The sequence below is a fragment of the Larimichthys crocea genome, chromosome I (genome assembly GCF_000972845.2).
Source record: "Larimichthys crocea isolate SSNF chromosome I, L_crocea_2.0, whole genome shotgun sequence".
NCBI classification, from domain to species: Eukaryota; Metazoa; Chordata; class Actinopteri; family Sciaenidae; genus Larimichthys; species Larimichthys crocea.
Genome location: NC_040011.1, coordinates 26,586,854 through 26,608,902, shown reverse-complemented (window position 1 = coordinate 26,608,902; position 22,049 = coordinate 26,586,854). Strand labels below are relative to the sequence as shown.

General features: G+C 41.4%; 1 protein-coding gene and 1 long non-coding RNA gene across 2 annotated transcripts in view; one reads left to right on the top strand and one right to left on the bottom strand.

The window, feature by feature from the left end:
- apln (apelin) overlaps window positions 1-14,113 on the top strand; it is a 21,404-nt gene extending 7,291 nt beyond the window's left edge. Inside the window, exons 2-3 of the mRNA XM_010731961.3 lie at window positions 6,643-6,815; window positions 9,893-14,113. Coding sequence (XP_010730263.1) covers window positions 6,643-6,809 — 167 coding nt within the window. The 3' untranslated portion in view covers window positions 6,810-6,815; window positions 9,893-14,113. The remainder of the gene's footprint in view (window positions 1-6,642; window positions 6,816-9,892) is intronic.
- LOC113746325 (uncharacterized) overlaps window positions 1-22,049 on the bottom strand; it is a 24,111-nt gene extending 2,062 nt beyond the window's left edge. The window contains exons 1-3 of the long non-coding RNA XR_003462746.1: window positions 21,984-22,049; window positions 21,670-21,672; window positions 21,409-21,482 (exon numbers count right to left, since the gene is read on the bottom strand). This is a non-coding gene — a long non-coding RNA (uncharacterized LOC113746325). The remainder of the gene's footprint in view (window positions 1-21,408; window positions 21,483-21,669; window positions 21,673-21,983) is intronic.

The following is a 22,049-nucleotide window of genomic DNA, read 5'->3' as shown; positions in this document are numbered from 1 at the left end:
CTGCTGCCGGCCCTTTGAACTCACAGCGCTCTGATCATAGCAGAGTATGCATTCTCACACCTCATCATTTCATACACTCTCTAATTCAGGAGCATATATAGCACCTCACTTCACAGGCGACTGACTCAAAGGGACATCTGCAGAAAGCCAGAAACTAGGCAGGCTGCACAGTTTGTTTTTAATTTGTTCTGAACCTTCAATGAGAGGGGGGGGCTTTAAGAGCGGGGGAGACGAGGGGTTAAGTTTAAAAGCTGCAGTAATGGGAGAAACTTTTCATGCACTTTGGTTTCCTCGCTGGAGTTTGTATAGACAAAGCCAGCCTTCAACTCAGCCACAAGCCTAGCATTATCACAGTGCAACAATGCTGCATATCAAACAGTCTCCGACAGAAATAAAGGAAAAGTGCTCACGACCAAAACAAACCCCCCCTCCGTGAGGAACACTCAGAGGCCAAGTGTGGTGGCCCGTAGAGGACTTTAAAAACACCACAGACACAGTCAGAAGCCTGATCATGGATTCGATTGTGTGCAGTATAATTTGTAAATTGAGAACCTGGTCGATTTCAGCTGACAATGTCATTCTTTTTACTTCAGACTGAGTGCCTTTCATGGTGGCTGCCATGGTAACGTGGTCTGAAAGTCGCCAAGCAATTGGTACCAGTTTCTGCCAAGGCCCAGACTTACTGGTAGGCATGCGATAAGCAGCATTTCCGACACTAAATATTGGATTGCGAAATCTGAACAACAATGGACCTCCTCTTTAGGCACATTTCCATATGTACAGGATGGATGTGTGTGGAGGTTTTCTCGGGCAGCTAGCAAATTTCCAATGTGATGCTGTAGCAGTGTTGAGGTTTATTCTAGGTTAAAAGAATGTTTGGCTTGTATTTGGCACAATTAACACATCTCATCCTTGGCTAAATAATCCTGATCCCCTAATGTGCTTATGCAGTGGGAAGCATCTCAGCTCATGACATGTCTCTGTCTGGCTTGTGTGGGTTAGTATGTCTGTGGTAATGGCATGCTATAGAGGGATTCATTAGCTAAATCTACTTTTAGTGAATGAAGGAAGGAGGCACACGATGGAGACAGCAGGCCTGCTCCTCCAACGTCATGGTAATAACCATGGCTACACACACCAGGGTATTTATTCTTCCTCTCTCCCACTAACACAAATATTGTCCTGTTACCCATAAGGATTACACACACTCACACACATGAGCTAAAACTACCTCCCATCACATAACACTGTTATCTTTATATTCCTGTGAATGTCAGCAAATACAGTAATGCTGGTCTTTATTTTTGCAATAGAAACCCAATCCACCATTACACTGAATTATGTTGTTCATGTGAGTGTTGTTAATAGTGTTCATGGTGTGTGAATAAAGAGGGCAAGCTTTAACTGGGTCTCAGATTTAGTCCAATCATAGGGCTAATCGGGAGGGAAACTCAGAGCTACAGCTACACTAGCAGCTCTGTGAAGCTGTGCTTTGAGCTAAATGCTAATGTCAGCATGCTGCGAAGCTTTAAATGATCAGATTCATCATGTGCGTCATTTAGAATAGTGTGTTGGGAATATCAGGTATTTGTGCAATTAAATGTTAAGGAAATCAAGAATTCTTCCAATTCATTCAAGGTCTGTACAAAATGTGATGGTAATCCATCCAACAGTTGTTCCGACAGTGTTAGAGAAAAAGTTATGGTTCACCAAATTTAGTAGAATTCATCCAAAATGTAATGTCAATCCATCAATCCATAGTTGTTGAAATATTTCAGTCTGGACTATAGAAATATGTCACGTGCAAGCCTAAAAACATCTGTGAAAGCAGTTACTTATCCAGCTTTGATCATTTATGAGCTTCTTGATGCCAAAATATGAAGTAAAATCACAGTGTGGACACATAGGGTTAACTCCTCCCCTCTCATTTCAGCACCAGCCCATTCCCATTCTGCCAGCTGTTTGTTTACACATCAAGATACATCTGTACAGGCTTCAGTAAGATTTATGGCGCAGAGGTCTCAGATAAGTGATGAAGGGACAGTAAAAAAACAACAAAAAAAAAGAGAGAGATGAAATGTCTTTGAGATGCTCAGCCAACTGAGAAAATGGATCAATGAGATCGCACGCAATTGATTCATAATCAGTGTGACTGTGAGTGATGAGCAAGACGAGTAAACAAACAGATAAGATTCAAGAGGACAGCAAATCAATTTGCAGTGACACAGAGAAAATTAAACACAGCAAGGATCACATTTTAGTGGCCATGCTCGACTGTGCCTGTTTACATTCGATGCAACAGTTTCTAAACCATGCAAACAACCCCGCGCTAACTTGTTGCTATAGTTAGGCTGGTATAGTTTAATCTCTTATGTCGTGGCAGAAGAAAAAAAACATTATGCTGTGGTTGCATTTACAAGTGCAGACATTTGTTATGTGGTCCTTTTGGCAGGCGATACACACAAATCAATTTTACAACTATTAATAAGCAGCTCTGGCCCATTTGCCATGCTGTCTATGTTCCTGTATTGACACACAGCGCTGTGATATACAGTTTGATCTTGCCTGCCGTGAGGGCAGTTGATGAACTTGGCATTAAACCAGAGGATAGCCATTTCTCTTCTCTGACTGGATGGACAAGTGTTGGAAGATGTATATCTCTCCAGGCTCCACTGATGGACTCTTGCAGAATCAACAGGGATAAGCTGTCAGTATTCCACTTTCCACTGGGCCATAATAAGACGGAGAGCCGGCCATTTGAAAAAGACAACATAACAGATATCACCTTAGGAGGTGCTGGTGAAACTAGGGCGGGGAATTAGGGAACAGCCATTCCGCTATTCATCACTAGTCTTGAGGATGGCCAGTTTGTGACACTGTCAACTCTTCTCTGCCTGACCACTTCTACCTCTCCCACTCTTCTTTGTGTGGCGCCAGTGACGCAAGCAGCAGCAGAAGCAATTACCAGACATTCCTGAGATTCCCCCATTATTAAAATTTAATTAGGGAATTACCAAGTGGGGGAAGAAGTGTTGAGATTTGGTGGAAAGAGGGCAAAACCAACTCCAAGGTCATAAGAACCTGAGATAAGACATATGCTATTGTGAGACATACGCTATCCTGGCATTATACTGTTTTACCAGCTGAATGCAAACATGGGAATATCTCATGGGAGAAGATCAAATGGGATATTACACTGACTGGATCCAATTACAGAGCAATAAGATAGCTGAGATATCTTTGTTTATGGAGATGAAATATGCATTATCCAATGATAGACCTGCCATGGAAATAATCAAAAGGTCTTATCCAGATGTAACAGATGCTGCCACATTCAATCTATATGAGTTCCACTACAGATGGGTTGAGATACAAAGCTGTTGCTGTATGTCATATCTGTCACACGGAGATGCTTTCCCTACAGGCTGCAAGAGTTAATCTATACTGCCAGTGTTATCACTAGGGCCTGGCTTATTTTTAGCAGTTTTCATTACACTTTTCTATCCTGTAGCCAGATTGGATGGGTTGAGATTTGTCAGGAGAATCACGAGATGTTCTCCCTTCAAACCCCAGTGCTGAACAGTGGTTGACAGCTTGCTATGGCAGGAGACATCTAAATTGTCTCATTATGGACCTGGGTTATGACAGCCTGAGCCACCCAGAGAGGAACAGCAGATGAGTTGTGCGAGCCAAGATACAATTACTTTACCATCTTGCACTGCAGTGTGTGTGTGTGTGTGTGTGTGTGTGTGTGTGTGCAAGTGACTCCATGCATGTGTTTGCAGCACCTGTTAAACTAGCCCATCGCTCAAACATCAGCTGCAGTTGGCCGTTGTGTAACAATCTAGTTACTTCAGGTATCACTGTGAGACATTTAAGGTGTCAGTATTCTTTAACCGAAGGGTTTGTCGAATGGCCTGTCGAACGGAGAGTTCAGTGCCTGAAATCCCCTCCCCCACACCTTTCCAATGCTGGAGTTGGGTGGGGATTTTATCTGACATCTTATGTAACTTTCCAAAACAGACAACCACACTGACTCGCAACAATTGCACAAGGTGTGTAGAAGTGAGAAAGCAGGCAAGATTTTAACTTGTCTCAAGCTTTTTCATTTTTTACCCAATTACTTCTGGCACTTTTTCTTGCGTACAACCAAGTGCAACACTAAGAATGTCTTCGAGGACATTCTCGCCATTGTTCCCGTTTGAACAATTATTGCGTCTTGCCCCTCTCTATGATGTCAGGTTTTTCTACACCACCTTCAACTGTGACCAACCAAACGCTAAAATAGCTCCTGCTTTCAGACATTGTCAGACCAAACGTTGTACAAACTTGTTCATTTTGAGCATACTGACACCTTAAACCTTAAAGCGCACACTTCAGCCTTTACTTCATGCCATTCTAGTGTTCTGTGTCTAAAACAATTTTCAGGGGTAAAAGTAAGTAGGCCCCCCTCAAAATCTAGAGTGTATTAACGTTCAACTGCCTGGATTTTAAAAAGCTGAATGCCTTCAGAATCTGTCAACGTCCCTCATTCACTGTGTATCTGGAACAATAACAAAAGGATAACGTGCAGATTAGTGCTCCAAGGGGCAAAGATGGGCTTTAGATGCGGAAATATGCAACACAGACTTTCCTCGCTGCAAATGAATTAGCCTACTGTTCACCCACAAATATAGTGTGTAATGTGCTTGTGGAAGAAGATTAGTGTGGAAATGGAACTTGAGACGTCTGGCATTTTGGCGATATGCATTGAAAACATTCAGCAAGCTGTCTAGCTCACTGCAGCAATTCACCATTATTTAAACCTGAAGGGTAGAGACCTTTCTATTTTTCTTCTGTTTCTATGGAAGTTATTCTTTTAAAGGTGTCTTTAATATGCCACAGCTGAAGGTCAACAATTTAAAAAAGGCTTGCAGAGAGACTTTGCCTTCCTCCTAATGGCGTTTTGAATTCAGCTTTTGAAGAAAGCTGCCCTCCACTCAATAAATTGATCTTGGCTTTTAGAGAAGCCTGAGTGTTTTGAACACAGGTTTTAAAGACATTTTTAATCAGGCAACATCCCTGAGGGCACAGTTGCGTCTTGTTCATATAGCCGTCTATGGTATCACCACTCAATACACTAACTGAAGAAAATAATCTTAAGGAACCAGTGAACCCAGCATCATCTAGGCTTATATAAGCTACTAAACTGCTTGTCCTCAGTATACTTGCTGCTTTTCCCAACCTCTGCAGTCAACTGGCTGACTTATCTTAAGCTGTGTTCTCACCCAAGCCCTCGTAAACTGAAGCGAGGTCATTCTCTTGGGCATTCTAAAAATGGTGCCGGTGTCTCTAAGGAGAGGAGACAGCAATGTCATGACCCCATGTGAGTGATGTCAATCAGCTTTTTGACGGGAAATACCTGATGGAGATCTCTAGTGTATTTTGGAGAAATAGGTTAGTGTGGCTCTGAAGAAATCTTAGAAATGCAGATCATAAAACATAATATTGATTTTGGAAAGTAAGATAGGTGCACTCTTACAAGGGTTCACTGGACCTGTGAAATCAGTTGTATAATATCTTCTGTGTCTCTGGTGGTAGCTTTGTAAAGTTTGAAGAAAAAACCCTGATAATGTCTTATCTCAAAAAGCCTACATAATCAAATACAGGTGTGCTGTTTGGAAGAAGTGGTTATTTTATTTTTGAACGTCAGGATGTCTCTAACTCTACCGCTTCAATTATGATTCTTCTTTACTCAAATCAATTACGGAATCATTGCTGTATCTCTTTAATTACATCTACACAGCTCTGTTTCAGTAATATACTCTCTACATATAAATGGAGGTTTATGTACATTTAATTGTTCATTAAAAATGCATCACTGTGTTATTAACACATACAATGACATGTCCCTGAGATATTTAGCCACTTTAACATGGCCAAATAAAAAGTCCTGCTACACTCTTACTCGTGTGAAAGATCACCAAAGTTAAATATCCCATTACAAGTAAAGACATTCTAAAAAAATCTCCAAGACGAGGTCTTTCAGTTTGCGATAGGTTGAGAGGTCATAGAGATGCTTGTGGTGGACCAAACCATTTGGAAAAGAGGGGCTTAAGGGGATCAGGCCACACTTATTGAGAGATGACTGAGAACATCTGGGATCACTCCCAAACACACATGTACTCAAACACACCCAAGATATTCACACACATTCTCAGAGAGACACACGCTATTAAACTCATCTCTAATCCTGGATCAAACACTGTGACAGGATGCACCTCCGCAAGGTCTGGTGCTGTGCGGTGTTTGTAATCTTGGCGAGAGTGACAGAGACATGAGACACGAGGGTTTTGGGTTTCTCACTTCAGCCAGGGCTACATCTATCTGTTTTGGTTCCACCACACTGACTTGATGAACTATAATGCTGGGTGGGCTTGAAGAGGCCCACACACACTCTCACACACACTTATCTATACATGTCTCTTGTTTCCTCATCCATTACCACTGGGATCCCTCTTTGGATCTTGCACTGCATTTTCTGTAGGCACTGATGGGCTTCAAAATGTGATACTCTGTGTGAGAACAGGCTGTAAAATACTATTTACTAGGGAGGTCATTTTTGGAGATCTAATTGGTCTCTCTTTTATCCATGTCCTCCAGGTCCCATGGCCTCCACGGAGCATGGCAGAGAGCTGGAAGAGGCGGCCACAGTGAGGAAAATGGTCCAGCAAAACCCTGCAAGGGGCGGTCAGACCCACAGACCAGCCGGCTGGAAGAGGAGACGCCCACGGCCACGTCTTTCCCACAAGGGGCCCATGCCGTTCTAGAGCAAGGTGAGTTAATAGCAGTCAGGGGTGAAAAGACGCTTGTTACGATTTGTTTGGCAAAAAGTACCATCAAACCTGTAATAAAACAGTCCATGTCACACATTTAAAGCCTCATATCCTCCACGGATTTTCCTGAAATGCCTATCTCTGCTTTATTTCACCATCAGACAAACCTTCTGTCCAACTTTCTGTCAGAGTTAGAGCTACGAGAAAGAGAGAGATCAGTACTTCACGAAAAAATTAGGTCATAACTGCTGACTAGTGAGGAAACACATTTTTATAGAGAAATTTTTAAGAGGAATATGATGTTGAGTCCTAAAATACTTTGTTGGCAGAAACAGTTCGGATGTTTTCGATGATGAATAGGAAACTCAACTCTTACAGAAACACTGGAAACTCTGCAAATGTTCACCGCAGCCAGACTTAACTCCATCTTAAGGATGTTATTGTTGGCACTGAAAAAAAGTCCATGTCTTAACAGATTATTGGACCTTAGCCTACCAACTTGCATGCCCAGGCTACGTCACTTATTTCCTCATATGGGAGACATACGCAGAAACCCAACCTTTGAGTCAATTCAGCTAGTGTACATTTCTCTCCAGTGATAAAGTCAATTAAAACCCTTTCTCCAAAAATAATACTTTGTAGAGTTAGGTTTCTTAGGGTCACCACTCTTCTCGTGAAGGAATGTTTAACTTGCTGTCAAGTAAAACCAAAAAGGCTTTGTGTGAAAATCAGAGATAATATTTTACTTATCACCTTTTCACAGTTTTGGTTTTCGATTCTGAAGTCTCTGTATTTCAATAAAAACATATTGAGCTTCACTGAGAAACTAAAACATACTACAGCTAATAAAACAACATGATCAAATGTACTGCACACAGACTAAAACTCTCTATGCACCTGCTAATGTAAGCAATGGAAGGCAACAGCAGTATAATTATGTCCCTGCATTAAGAAGCACAGAACCCATTCACGTCTCTCCCAGACGCTGTTAGAGACAGGGAAACTTGACAAGACACAATATCCCTGCAGGAAGTGTCGACCATACAATACTGACCTGCAGAGGGCTGCCATAAATTAAAGCCATAGTGAGAGAAGGATGCAGCCAGAGAGTGTCAAGGCATGGTTAATCAGTTTTAAGGAAAAGGGATCAAAGCTATAGAAGTTTGGAAGCTCTTTTCTCTAAGCAGCCAAAGAGGTTTTACAATCTATAGCGAATTATTGATCATTATTGGTTTTTTTTTTTGTATTTTGGAAAGGGTCAGGCTTCTTTTGAACTCAATGACAATGAAAACAATGAGTTAAGACCAAGCCAGGGCAGTCTGCACTTGAAGGACTACATGGATCTTCCAACTTTCCTCAGCCTGCCAATAAAATGTGAGAATCCTCCCGGCAAGTTGAGCGGTCAGAGCTTGTGTTCGGTGCCAGAATGCTGGCCACACAATTCGATGAGCTTCAGGAAGTTGTGAAGTTCTGAAGCACTTAAGCCACAACACGTTGAAGATTTCCTTTTTTCTTGTTCGCTTCCAACTCCGGCTCCTCTCTTTGTTTGCTAAGTTCATAGTTCATCTCATTCATGGGTTTCCCCACATACCATGCCAAATCACCCCAATCTTACCACAGAGGGAATCAGGCTGCTAATGGATGCAGCATTTTAGTGATAATGCTACCAAACTTCACTGACTATATGATCCAAGGAATTAAAAGTTTTAACTTCTTTACAGTTTACTTCCAGTTTGTACTTTTTGCCTCAGCATGATGTATTCTGGCTGGAGGAATTAAGCCTTCACAAGACCCGATATATAGTATCAAGTCGTCCTACAACCCGCTAACAGCCTTGAAAGGCTCTGTTCTTCCTCACGTGTCTCGCTTTCTTCTTTAGTTTGAGCCTGTGATGGGAAAAACACCTCTGGACGCAGCTGGAGATGCATTTTGTTTGATCAAAGCTAGAGTTCAATGGAGACATCCAGCTGAGTACTGGTGAGAGTCGTAGGCAGACAGACTGTATGCGGATATGTCATTATTGGCCTCAGCCTAATTACTGCGCTGTTTAAATAGAGATTAAGCACAATGATTGACTTGACAGTGTCCATCCACCAACTCTATGCTACTTAGCGACATCCTCCCATTTCAGTGTCAAAAGCAGCTCATCTTTTTTCCCCTGAGTTTGACTTTTCATCATTACACGTTCCAGATGTGAGAGAGTCTGAGAAGAAGGATGGCGACCTGGGTCATCCTCTTTAAGCATCTGAGTAGACTCAGATCCTAACGTGCTATTACAACTCTCGGATCTAAGCCATGCCAGTGACAGTCTAAAAGACGACAGGATATTACAGATTTAAAACCGCAGGCAATTTATGAAAATCCCTTGAGACACTGAGTGTGAGTAAGCTCAGTGAATGAGTCTTCCAAAGGTTTTTTTTTTTTTTTATCAAAACAATGTACAAGCAGGTCTGCAACTCCTCCCATACACTCACTCTGTGATATAGTATGACTTCAAGGGGCTGCTGCACTGAGATCATCCCGGTGGACCCAAAAACACAAAGGAACAAACAACAATACATCTCAATGGAGATTAGACATACTATACGTCAGTTGTCGGGGCATTACACGACTACAGAAAGATGCCATCTTGAAACAAGAGGAGGCTCTTATCAGTGAATGAACCTTGTTGTCATGTCTCCTCTGAAATCTCGGGAAGTTATCACAGAACAGAAGATAAAAGCCAAGGGAAGATAAAAGATTTCCTCATTGTTAAGGAGTCCAGCGCCCAGAGCGTAGAATAATGTTAAGGCTTGTGTTCCTCAGCGAGATATACAATTGTTTTCCACTTTTCTATCATACAGCATGAAATCTGGTTGAAACATGTCTTGTATAACCCTTTCTTCACTGTTTTCTACTTGTCCAAGTGCAAGATAACATAAGATACAACTCAGAGGGAGCTCTAACAGAAACTCCCTCAGGGGCATTGTTATTGGAGAGGAAATTGAAATGTCTGCAGGACTCATGAAATGATTTTTAGTAGACAAAAAAAGCACACACTGATGGCACTTTTTCTGTGTTATTTTTCTGTTTTGCAGGCATTGCTTTGAGCGCCCTCCCCCAGGTTCTGATTTCTATGCTCTTCCTTTGCCTTGGGGGGCCTTGCAATGAAGGGCCTACGCTTGCCCAGCCTGAAGAGTGATGTCCATAGCACCTGCTGGTTCTTCAAGCAACTCTGTCCACAAAAAATCAGGACAAGCCGCTCACCCTCAGCTCTAGGAGGAATTGGGGGCAGGGAAGGGGGGTGGGGGGTATGGAGCCCGAGCTATCAGACTCTGTTTCTCTGTCTCTCTTTCTCTTTCTCTCACTCCCTCACTACTTATCTATCTCTGTCTACTCCCAAGTGTTTTATTTTTTCAATTTTCCTATCATTTGCTTAATAGAGCCCAAACATAGCGATCTCCCTGAGTGTCTCACACACTTTGCATGACATGTGGTGGAGAGGGAGCCCGGTCAAAACAATCTGAGTCTTAAAGCATCTGTCACTTCTCCACGGTGTGGTATTCCCATCTCTCAGATCCAAGGTTACTGCTGCCGTGGATTTCATTGCTGTGTAGCTACTTAAAGGCTTTGCTAGCGGGAGAGGTCACTGATTATGCGGAAGGGCAGTGTCAGTTTTAATAGTTGACAATAGCAAATATTAAGTTTCACTTATGATACTCTGGATGTCTGCTGTGAAAAGGAAGTCATGGTTTCGTGTTTAAAATGGAAGAGCAAGAGAGTCACATCTGAACGACATAACCATCGCTTAATTATCATTATTAATGGTGCTTTGTACCTCCTAATGACAGTACGTCCACATGCAAAGAAAAGTTGGACTGAAAAGAGCACATATTGTCAAAACAATCTATTTAAGTGACAGAATAATTCCTTCATTTAGAAGATTCTTTAATCCAAAGCTATTTTGGTGTTTCTGAACTCATTAACACCTTGGGGGGGTTTACTGACGCGCTCAAGGTTACTGTAACATTTCCCACCTTGGATGAGTCCTTTGACCCCAAATCCCAATCCCAATCCCGTCCCCAATCCCCAGCCTTCTCACCACTCTGCTGCCCTGCGCAGCTGCTCTACACGACTGTTAACTGGCAGGGGCAGTCTGCTCCACCGACAGGCTGCCTTGCCTTTTAATGAAGTGCCAAATAATAACCTTCTCCACAATGCTGCCAGGAACGAAGGAATGAAAGGTTAAGGAGAAACACATTACCTCTTGTTTGAAGTCTTGATACACTGACACATTATGCATTTTTAAATTTCTGCAAACAGAAATCCCACGTGAGCGAGGAGGACAGTTAAATTAGACCAAAAAAAAGAAAAAAGAAAAAAAAAACAGAGAGAGAAACAGTTTCAAAGTAAATATCAGCTCAGTTAATATGTCACCATGATCAGCCTACCACTAGTGCTCTGGCTGTTTTAATATTCAGCATAAAGCTGATTTGACCCTTTGACCGATATCTTTCACTAATGAAATGCTATGCCTTTCCATCATACTGGAATATATTACTGTTTCTGTTTATTTCTGTGTTTAAGTAGTTTTATTTCTTTTTTTCTCAGGGTGCTGTGATAGAGGCTTGTACTAGAGCAGTCTATTTTGTGCATTTATTTAACAAAACACAAACATTCAGTACATTTAAAGCTTATATGAGCATATTTTCGTATACTGTATCTTTACTCTCCCTCTATGTATTCACCAATATAGCCATGTATCCAGTCCTTCCTAGTCATGATCCTTTCCTTATACCATGTTGGGTACAGTTGCCTTTCTAGTATGCCCTTCCACTGCACAGGTGGTCGTGGCTTTGATCATTACGCTCATTAAATCCCAGAGTTAATCTTTCTCAGATGGATCTCCCCAAGGCTGGCCGGGGCCACTTAGTCTGAGCTCATTGTTAAATTGGCTTAGACTGAAACACACCCTCCCTCCCCCCTCTTTCCAATCCTCAAACCCCTGCTGATTCAGTATGTAACCATGTAACATATTAGGACTGTAACCTGTAGAGCAGCCACCTTGCAATCGTTCGTTGTGTATTAGGTGTGCGGAGCAACTTCCTAGTTGTTTTTTTTTTTTTTTCTTCTTTTTTTTCCATTCAGATTTTAGGTGAAAATCTGATTTCAATCCACTGCGATTCAATCAGCAAACACTCCTATTTCAAGTCAGTTTTGACCACATAAGCAACTGGCAGGTTAACCTAGATTTCCAACACGTTTTTCCCTCTCGCCATGTCTCATGCAAATATTATAATAAAATGCAGAGGCTTCTCAGTCCCAGCATGAGAAGCTTTTATTAAGAGAGCATCTAAAATCACAGTGGTAATCCACCCAGCCAAGATCACCTTGATTAAAAATGTATTAAATCCTAGGGCACTGTGAAGAGTAATAATTTCAGTTCCACCATTATTTTTTCATACCCTCAGACAGAGATGTAGATTTCATTAATGCTCCTCGGGAGTGAGACAGCTTTGCTCAGGATGTCTCATGTATTATTGGGGAAGATAGTAGGAAGATACGAGCTATGGATGGAAGTTCAAAGCCGCAGGAGTTGGGAAGTTGGAAGTAGCTGGAAATAGACTGGGTCATGAAAAGGGGTTCAAATCAATATTTCCCCCATCTCAGAAGTTATTGTTACGGAACCGAGCGACGTCTGTATCCGCACTGTTCTTCATGAATGTATCCTCACCATCTGCACCAGCCATGCTGCCCTTTCAGAGACCAGAGCAAACCAATGTTCATGTAAAATACACTTTTAATCTTGGTCTGGTTATCAGTTAAATCCAAAAATATAAAAAAAAAAGCCAAATATTCCACTGATCCAAAGCATCCAGTGTCAACTAGTCCCAACAAATAGACATGGCTTTGCTCCAAGACTTCTCTGTATGGGTTTGCAAGGCTGCACTTTTGCAATTCCATTATGCTGCTGGAAAAATACACCCTGAAAACAAGAGTCTCTTGGTATGGAATGGTTTTCCAGTGTATTGTGACAATTCTTTTGTCTGATTCTTGTCTAGCTGGTTGTCCAAAGCTTACTTTTTGAATACAGTGTGAAAAGCTGTATCTTTTGTGGATGTAACAAAATAGAAAAGTAGTCTGCAGCACAATATGTCGTGGACACGTGAAAGCTTTCAGGCGTTCTTTTCTTGTAGTTGATAGCCCACAGTCCTCCCCTGCACATCAGGTTAATGGGCCTTGTGGTGTGGAAGGACAAGCACGTCCAGGCTCAAACTGAAATGGTAAACCAATACATTATGCTCGGGGAGCAAAACCATTTTCCTTAATGGTCTTTTCCAGCAAGGCTTACACAAGAGAAACGATTCCTATCCTCTCAATGTTTCCTCTCCAGTTCCTCTTCTCTGTGACCATCACAAGGCCTGAGTAATGTTCCTATGCACTTGTTAGCATGTTTTCCTGGTAGAAAAAAATGTTTGTTCTCAGAACTTGCCCCTTTGTGTTTAGTTCTTTTTGTCCAAATGCATTTGGCTGGGAGTGTGTAAGGAGTGGGGATGAGCAGAGGGACAGATTTGTGTTACTGGTGGAGACGAGAATAAGCTAGCAGCAGGTTTTAAAATATTAGCTTAGCCATTGATCTCTGTTTCCCAATAGCTATAGAGACAACCCCCGCACAAAAAGATAACAGAAAATCACAAGGTTTTTATGTTGTTATTATTTTTGTTTATCCTATTGTCATTCTATATTGAGTTCTCTACCAGATAAAATTCCTTAGATACACTGAACCAAACATTTCACACATTGTGGAAATGGAAACAGAGTTGGCAACGCAACACATTCCATGATTTTACCTTGTGAATCTCTAAGCCCATCAAACTGTATCATGTTGGCCTTCAGAGTGGGTGTCTGCAAGATCAAGTGGCTGATATTCAATCCAATGCATTCACACATTTCCACCGGCTGGGCAATCCAAAGGATAACTAGATTTTATCTCCTATGGGAAATGACTAAGATCTGTCATTATCTTGGAGCCTCAAAATGAGACTTCCTACACCCAGAATAGCACAGGCCCCTCCTGCCTTGATTGCGACACATTCTCCATCTATGTAACCACTGTGTCCGAAATCAGCTACATTCAGAACAATCTGAGGAGAGATGCAGTCTGTAGGTTTACACGCCATCGCAACAGTGTTACTAGGTCTCAAGCAGATACCATTTAAAAGACAATGTATTACTCCTGAAACTTATATTCTGTTTATGGTGTGTGCTCATATTACTCACCAGGCCAAATGTACAGTCCCTGTCTCTGTTTTGATGTTGAACTGGGCAAAAATAAATGACATAAATAAATAAATAAAACAAGTGTATCAGAAATGGTTGAAATACTGTGTACATATTTGAACTTTTGGTTTCTAATTTATAAAAGATAAGCTTTAGCTCTTGGAGTACTTATTTTTTTTCCTTTCATGCGTAGCTTTGTGTTTTTATTTTCTATTTCTGTAAAGTGTGTAAATATATCTTTATGATAATAAGTAATATTAAAAATCTTATTTTAAGAAAACACTGTGCCTTGTCTTTATTTTTTGGAAAATGAAAGGTTTACATTAATATAAAGCTTTAAGCTACATGCAAATGTTCATCAAGTAATGTTAACATCTCACTGCTGTTGGTGCTAGATGAAAAGTCAGGGGATCACTAAAGTTATTAGAATTTATCCTCAGAGGTACGTGAATGCCTGCACTAAATTTAATTTGACATTTCACTCAACACCACAAGTGTTGCATAGCAGCGACTGTCATCAGTGTATGACCAGGGGAATGTGATGCGCAGTGTAAAGGCACTATATACATACAGTCCATTTACCGTTCAGTAGTCATCCTCTGGGAACCATGAATGTTAAGAGAGATTTTGTGTCTACCAACTTTGCAGAGGCGGAAATAGTTAATTGGGTAAGACTTGTAACTGTTGTTGAGATGTTTCACTAAAAAAAATAAGAAAGTCAACTCGCTGGTTGTGCCAGAGGAAAAGTCAGTAGATCACTGAAATCTGACTACTTCATCCTCTGGGGAACATGAACATCGGTACAAAATGTCAAGTCAATCCACTGGATAGATATTTCTGTCTAGACTAACCGACATTTCCATCCCCAGAGCCACAACAGCTTCAGCAGTCATTATCAAGATACTGGACAACAGGTAGAAGTTAAATATACGGTATAAGTGTTATAATAGAGTGAAATGTACGCTTGATATTCAGTGCAACTGCACTTGGCAGAAACCTTTGTCATCCTCTCTATTCAGGGTACGGACTGACACAGCTGAGCGAAATCAACAAGCCGTCTCACAATTGTTCAACTCAAATGAGATGCTCCAATCAGAAATAATCTGCGTCCTCATTATTCAACAGAAGTGCTAAGCTAATGAAGATTTACTTGAAATATTTTACTTCAAGTCAGCACAGTTGTTTGTGTATTTGACCTTTTTGCAGTTGAACCTAGCCTCAAACTCTACGTGAGACATGTTTACCTGACTGCCATGGACATTAACCTTTACTATCAGTTGAATCTTGTGTATAAATTCATTCGCTGCACTATGCACATGTAAATCAACTCCTCATCCATTAAGGAACACTTCACCAGTGACAGGTAGCCTTTCCAGAGCTTATAGTGCATACTAAGCACGCTGCACATTAATGCATCACAGCTGCTGAGCATGCATGGAGTCTACGGATATGTCTAGATGCACTGATATTCAGCATGCATACATGTCATATTTACATACAATGGAGGACCTCACTGCTGGGTAATCAAAAAATAATTCAGTAGAGGTAACATTTATATTTCTGCTGCTTTTTTGGGGGGGACTTTTGGAATAAAGTTAAAATATAGTCCTTTGACTAATACTTTTTGATTAAATATGTGTTGATATGCACGCTTAGTTTTACAGACGTTGCACTAGACACGACACATTTGACAACATCATTCATGTTACTTTCTTGTTATACTGTTTATCTAAAAAGAGAGCCTCAGTGAGGCAATGTGTTGAAATGTACTGAGCCTTGTATGGGCTCTCTTCCTCACAAACCCCCACTGGGACCACTCAGGGAAGTGTCTGGTTAACGCACCGAGTTGACATGTCATGATAGACAAGAGGTGCACCCCTGAGCCCCGGCAGCCCCCAAAAGACACCCAAGGTTATATCATCAAGCCTGGGTCAGCTGTATAATTGGGCTTGGGGTCACCAGGAGGATATGGAGCGTGACAATGAGGCTATAGAGTTACAGTTTGTAGTTGGGCAGCAAGGGCCGCCGGTGGGGCATTACTACGAGGCCAGACGTCCCTTTAAAGAGTTCAAGGTCCATCTGCGAGAGCGGCTCCAGTCCTGTTCACTGTCACTGCTGGAATGTGTGTCACTGCCTGCTAGCAACCAGTTCACTGCTGGGAGTGTGGGGGTGGGTGAAGGAGACATTGGGCATACTGGATTTGTTGTGAGAAAAAAATAAAATAAAGCATTCAGTATGATGAGTGAGGTACAGTATTGCACAGGATAATGAGTGTCAGACACAGCTACAAGCTCTCATGAGGTAATTTAAATTATTGACAACATCCCCTCAGCTGGAGAAAGAGGAAAGGCCGATGTTATGTGCCTTTGCTACTTCAACGTATGTATACACGTATGTACGCCACAGAAATAGACCGTGAGAGTAACATCTGGATTGCTCTTGGCACAGAGTCCCTGAATCAACTTCTGCCACATCATAAAAACCTTTACTGCTTTTGGCTCTCCCACAATACCACCAACAAAGCCCACAGAACCGCTGACAAACCCACAATGATGGATATTACCCAGCTCACTGCTGTCATTCAACCACCTGGACTCCATGCGCTCAAATTATGCAGAATGTGCAGACTGTGATTGTGAAATAAGTACACATGTAACAAGCAGGTGCTGCAAAGGTTTTGATTACATTTTTTTATTATTTTTTTATCAAGGTTATTCTGTAGTTATGTGGCAACGAGTACATGATTCAAAGGGTGTGTGCTGGCAGCATTTGAGCCGAGATTATTTTCTAGGCTGGTCACTGCTTTTCCCAAATATTTTATATATTTAGTATTTTGCTTAGAGCTGCATTTTCTCAATCAATCAATGAATCATTTGGTCTCCAGGGTGCCAGAATAAGTCTAACTATCAAATATTCATACCAGTGATTTTTTTGTTGTTGTTGCCATATTTGCTCAAAGAATCAGCCCTGAATGCCCTGAGATCCTGGTTAAGGTGATTAAGATACTGTTGTGATGTGCTTAAAAGTAAAGTGTAGCTAAGAGGATTCCAGCTATTATTTACTGTTAGCTAACGTTAGCAGTTGGTCAGTTATTAACTGCGATGTAGCTGCAACATACAGGACCTAAAAATGACATGCACAGCCAACTAACGCTAGATAATTCACTGAGAAACAGACGAATCACTCTGTTGATCAAAAATCTTCAACACCTTTTTAAATGTCAGGTGTGCCTCTCAATATAGCTACAGATCTTTGGCCAAGCATTGATCATACCCTTCATTTTGTGATGGACAGCTGGCCGCAGGGATGCTGTAAAGACAGGAAATTTGATGTTTTCAAGGGGTTCATTCTCACAATGTCACACACTCAAACCCTGCATATGTGTACGGGAGAGAAAATGCACGCACAAGTCTGCATTTGCTTCTGAAGTGACCCGGCTGCAAACAGCGCCTGGAGCCAGGTAAGAGGCAGGAACAACAGTCTGTGTAATGCACTTCAGCTGTGTTAACACCAGCAGCTCTGCAGTGGCGACGGATCACTGGCGTGGTCATAAAAACAAAGCCAGCACAAACACAGGACGGGGGTCGGGGGGGCGCAACTGAGAAATGCAAAACTGGGATGCGGGTGACATACAGAAAAAAGTAGTAGCTGCATGAGTTGCCAAGAGTTTCCTTTCTACTGTACATGTTTTTAGGGTTTACTGTAATCTTTTTAAAACCGTCAATGGGAAAAACGACAATGGAGTCTAGTGAATTTGCACCTTTCTCTGCACTTAAGTCCAATGAGCCAAGACTTCCTTGAGGATTATTCTATACACAGCTTAGCCACATTACCTTTAGCTCACAGGCCAGGAACAAAGTGAGTGCACTGGCCCGTAGGCTAATATAATAAGGGTCATAACTTTCCCATCATTAGACGGTTACACATTGATGACGGATGGACTTAGGATATAAACTGTTAACTTCCTTAAGCCCTTTCCCCAAGTGTCCTCTTTTGGGGCCAAGAGGACACTTCCTTTCCTATTACACAGGGAAATGTTAGCACCGGTCTACCTACAATACCTTCTTAATCATGGTTACACAAGCATGGAGGTGTGCTGATCATGAAGTGGTATGGCGGCACTGGCTAAGTGAAATCTTATATGAGGTGGTAAACAAGGAACCCTGTGGGAATTTATGTGACATTGTAAAGCTGTGCACTGTGTTGTGCTGTCTCGTTAGAAAGAGTTAAAACTTTTTATTGAGCAACGACCCCACAAGAATGTTTTCTATTGTTTGGATGCTTTTGATATTAAAATGTCCTCATGGCTTCCTTCAAGTTACGTTTTTAACAGCACGCAAACGGCTTCAAACGGAAATCTAAAGCATCCAGTTGTCCTTGAGGTTTTTCTTTAATAGCCCTATCTGTAACCACACCACATACACATTAATACATAGCATGCTAAGAGCCAAGAAGTAGGTGAGCAGATCATATGGGTGTCACCCACAATGACATGTTTATCAGCTTTGTGCATGGCACAGATTATCTGTTAACACATCCTGGACTTTACAGAGATCGTTGATGAGATCCATTCAAGGTCACGTCAGTAAAGCCCACTCCTCTTCTAACCCTAAAGCACTTAACGAAACAATTTGCTGCTGATCTGGGGAACCGTGCAGTGTTATTATCTTGTTAGTGCCTGTTAAGAGGCCGTGTCTCTGAGGGCTGATCCAACCTTGTCAGGAAGGCGTCACTATGCTCTGTGGGCTGCCATGCGACCACAGAGTTGTTAACGGTCCAAACCTCTTTACCACATGGACACTCAAACACACAAACGCACACACAAAGACAGACAACAACATGAGTCACCTCGCTACCCTCAAGGTATTTCCCTGATCTGTCAAGAGGTTCCAAGGAGTCAAGTTTGCCAAGAGACGCTGAATGTTTTTGTCTACGTCTGGTGACAAATTTAGAAAGCCAATATTGCGTAACCAATATTTTCATAAATAACTCTGTTTCCAAATCAACAATAATAAAAAGGCTAAAATTAGACAAAGCAGTCGTGAAGACATCTTAAAATTTACACCTCCCACTAACAGTCTCATAAATGAGCTGTTGTAATAGTAGGATGATGAGAGAGACTCATGAGCCAGTGCAAAATTTTCTTTACAGACTACTGTGCTGTCCAGTTACTTTAATCTATATTAGATGAAGACACATCACAAGTGTGATTTCATGCTGCATTTATTTGGAATTGATGCCATTAACATTCATTTAATGTGTTTTTGTTTGTAACAAAGACCTGTAACTGATCAGGTTTTGACTTTGGTAGAATAATTTCACCAAGATGGACGTTTTCCAGAGACTTTTATTTGTGTTGTGTGTCTTTATATGTAGTAAAAAAATACCTTCAACTGTAACATAAATGATAAATGATGTAACAAGCTTATATATATTGTCCATCTTTTATTTCAATCACTAGCTCATAGTGGCTAGTGATACGTCACAGTCAGATAATTTGTTTTGATCACCTAAGTGATGGCTTAGTTTAGGTGATGCAAATGAGCAAAGCATACAAGAACAGTGTTAACTTCAAACTTATGTTCAACTGGTGTAACAGGTCTCATCTTGCACATAATTCATAAAAGAAAAGTTAAAAGCATTTTATTAAACAGTAAAAGTTAATAAAGGCAAAGCTTCAGACTGACTTCATACTTTTGCTTGCATACTAGAAGAATGTGTTATTTGACTGAGTGCATTCTCAAACAACAATGATTCAGCAAACAGAAGTCATGTTGTTACTGGATTTTCTGTTCCATTTGAAATAGCAAAGAGAAAAACACAAGTGATTGCCGCAGGAGCTGGTACTGAGCCATTCAAAGGGAAGACAATGATGTCGTGACACACACTGACCTATAATTGTCAACAGCAGAGTGCTGAGGGCCAATGATTGGCTGGCTCTTAAGGCCCTGTGGCCTTAGAGGATGAGAGCCATCATGCAATTGCACAGGATCAGCAAATCACTGTCAGATGCCCACTGGCTAGACCACTCCAAACTGAAGCTATTTTCCCATCAGCATCAGAGGGTTTATGGAAAACAATAAAAGCAAATGGTTATAATAAAAGAGAAAGAATCCTTTAGGCGCATTTCAACAAAAGAACTTTTAAGAATGAGTGATGATTTTTTTACATCTTTGTACAACACTGTACTCTCCAATAATGACAGCCATTGTAAGGAACATGGTGCATGAAAAGTAAGAAAGGCTTAAGAAACGTTGGCTCATGAGATTCATTGAGTAAAGGCTGCACTTGTGCATGTCTAATAAATACATTGGTGTAGACACAGAGCCATCAGTCAGTGAGGAAGCATTTGGTCGATGTCCAGGCATTTCTAATCTGCCAACATAGATTAGGTGAACTCTATTTAAACCATAATAGCAGATTTCCTTAAATCAATGCCAAAACTCCACAGTTTACCAAGCTTTTGATGATGTTCTAGAAAACTGTTCCTATTAGCCCGTCAGGCAGTTTCTGATGTCTTAATGCAGGTCAGCTCCCAGACCTGCAGCTGCACAGAGAAAGACAGACCAGGAGAAGAGCGAGGAGGGTGGGAGGGCGGTTTGGTTTGTGGAATAACCCCAGAATCAGCAGCTCTCCCTCTGCCTCCTTTCTTATCTGCTCGCACAGCCAGTTGAGAAGCACACAGACACAGCACTCTCAGACACAGCCAAGCTTTCCTGGCATCTCTCCCCCCACTACGGAGAGATGAGTTTGTCCTCCCATCTACACCTCTGTGTGAAGCCCAACACACATCAAGCAGCAGCAGCAGCCATGAGCACATTTAATTGGCCAGCTGTCTGAGTGGTCAGAGCTACTAATTACTTCAGAAGCAGCAGACAGCATTTTTTCGACAGTTGCAGAAGCCATATAGGAGCACGTATTAGAACTGTGCATGGTAGCGCAAACATGAGCCGTATGCAAATAACAAGAATCGCCCTTGCCCTTACATTTCCAGTAGGGCAAATCTGCACTTTATAATTTCTCCTTCAGTATGTTAATTGATTAAAAATTCAACATATGGTAATACAAAGCCTGTGAGTTTGAGTCTCTGCTTGCAGGCAATGCAGTCAAGTCCCCACAGTAAATCAAAGTGATGTCTTATCAACTAATTACCTCCACTGAATTGTTTATCAAACACAAACCCTGAAGACTCTTCTCTCCTTTCTGTTTAAATCTACACGCTAGCTGTATGTGTGTACTCAGGTACTTTATGTACATGTAGGTGACATCTCCGGCTAACATTGCATGTAAGACTAGTAAACACAGACATCAGCAATATACAAAGCACACTGACCATGGATACCACAGGGAGACACAGTGGAGATGAGTCAGGAGGGCCGGAGGGTGGAGAGAATGATCAAGAGCCAGCTGAGAAGAGAAGAGAGAACATTACTTTCCTATGAGGTGCAATTACAAGTTTGATGGTGTTTGAATGCACTGCACAAGTTGTGGCTGCTGAATGTCACATCATTTTTAAACTGCACCTTAATCTTATGCAATCTTATGCGTCTTTCCCCAGAAGATGGTGGACAGTCTGCTTAAATTTAAGTTTGACAATCTACTGACAATCATGGACATTCACGGGCAGAGATATTAAGAGTGCATTACTCTGCTTCAATTATTATCATTATGTTTGTGTCAGTATGTTTGACTACTATTGTACATATATTTATATCTTCTATTATTTGATTTTTATCTCACTTATATTTTTACTCTACTTGGCAATAAACCTGTTTCTGATTTCTGCTGTAAAAGTTCATTTATGCGTATGGCATGCATTACGTAAAACAATTATCCATCCACGGTATGACAGTACAATTCAGTTCATGTCCTTCTGCGTACAGAGACAATGGTTACTGCAATACTTACGGTTAGCAGGTTAACAAGATGGCATCCGTTTGTCTTGTCTGAATTGAGGGACGTCTATGTTGTTTC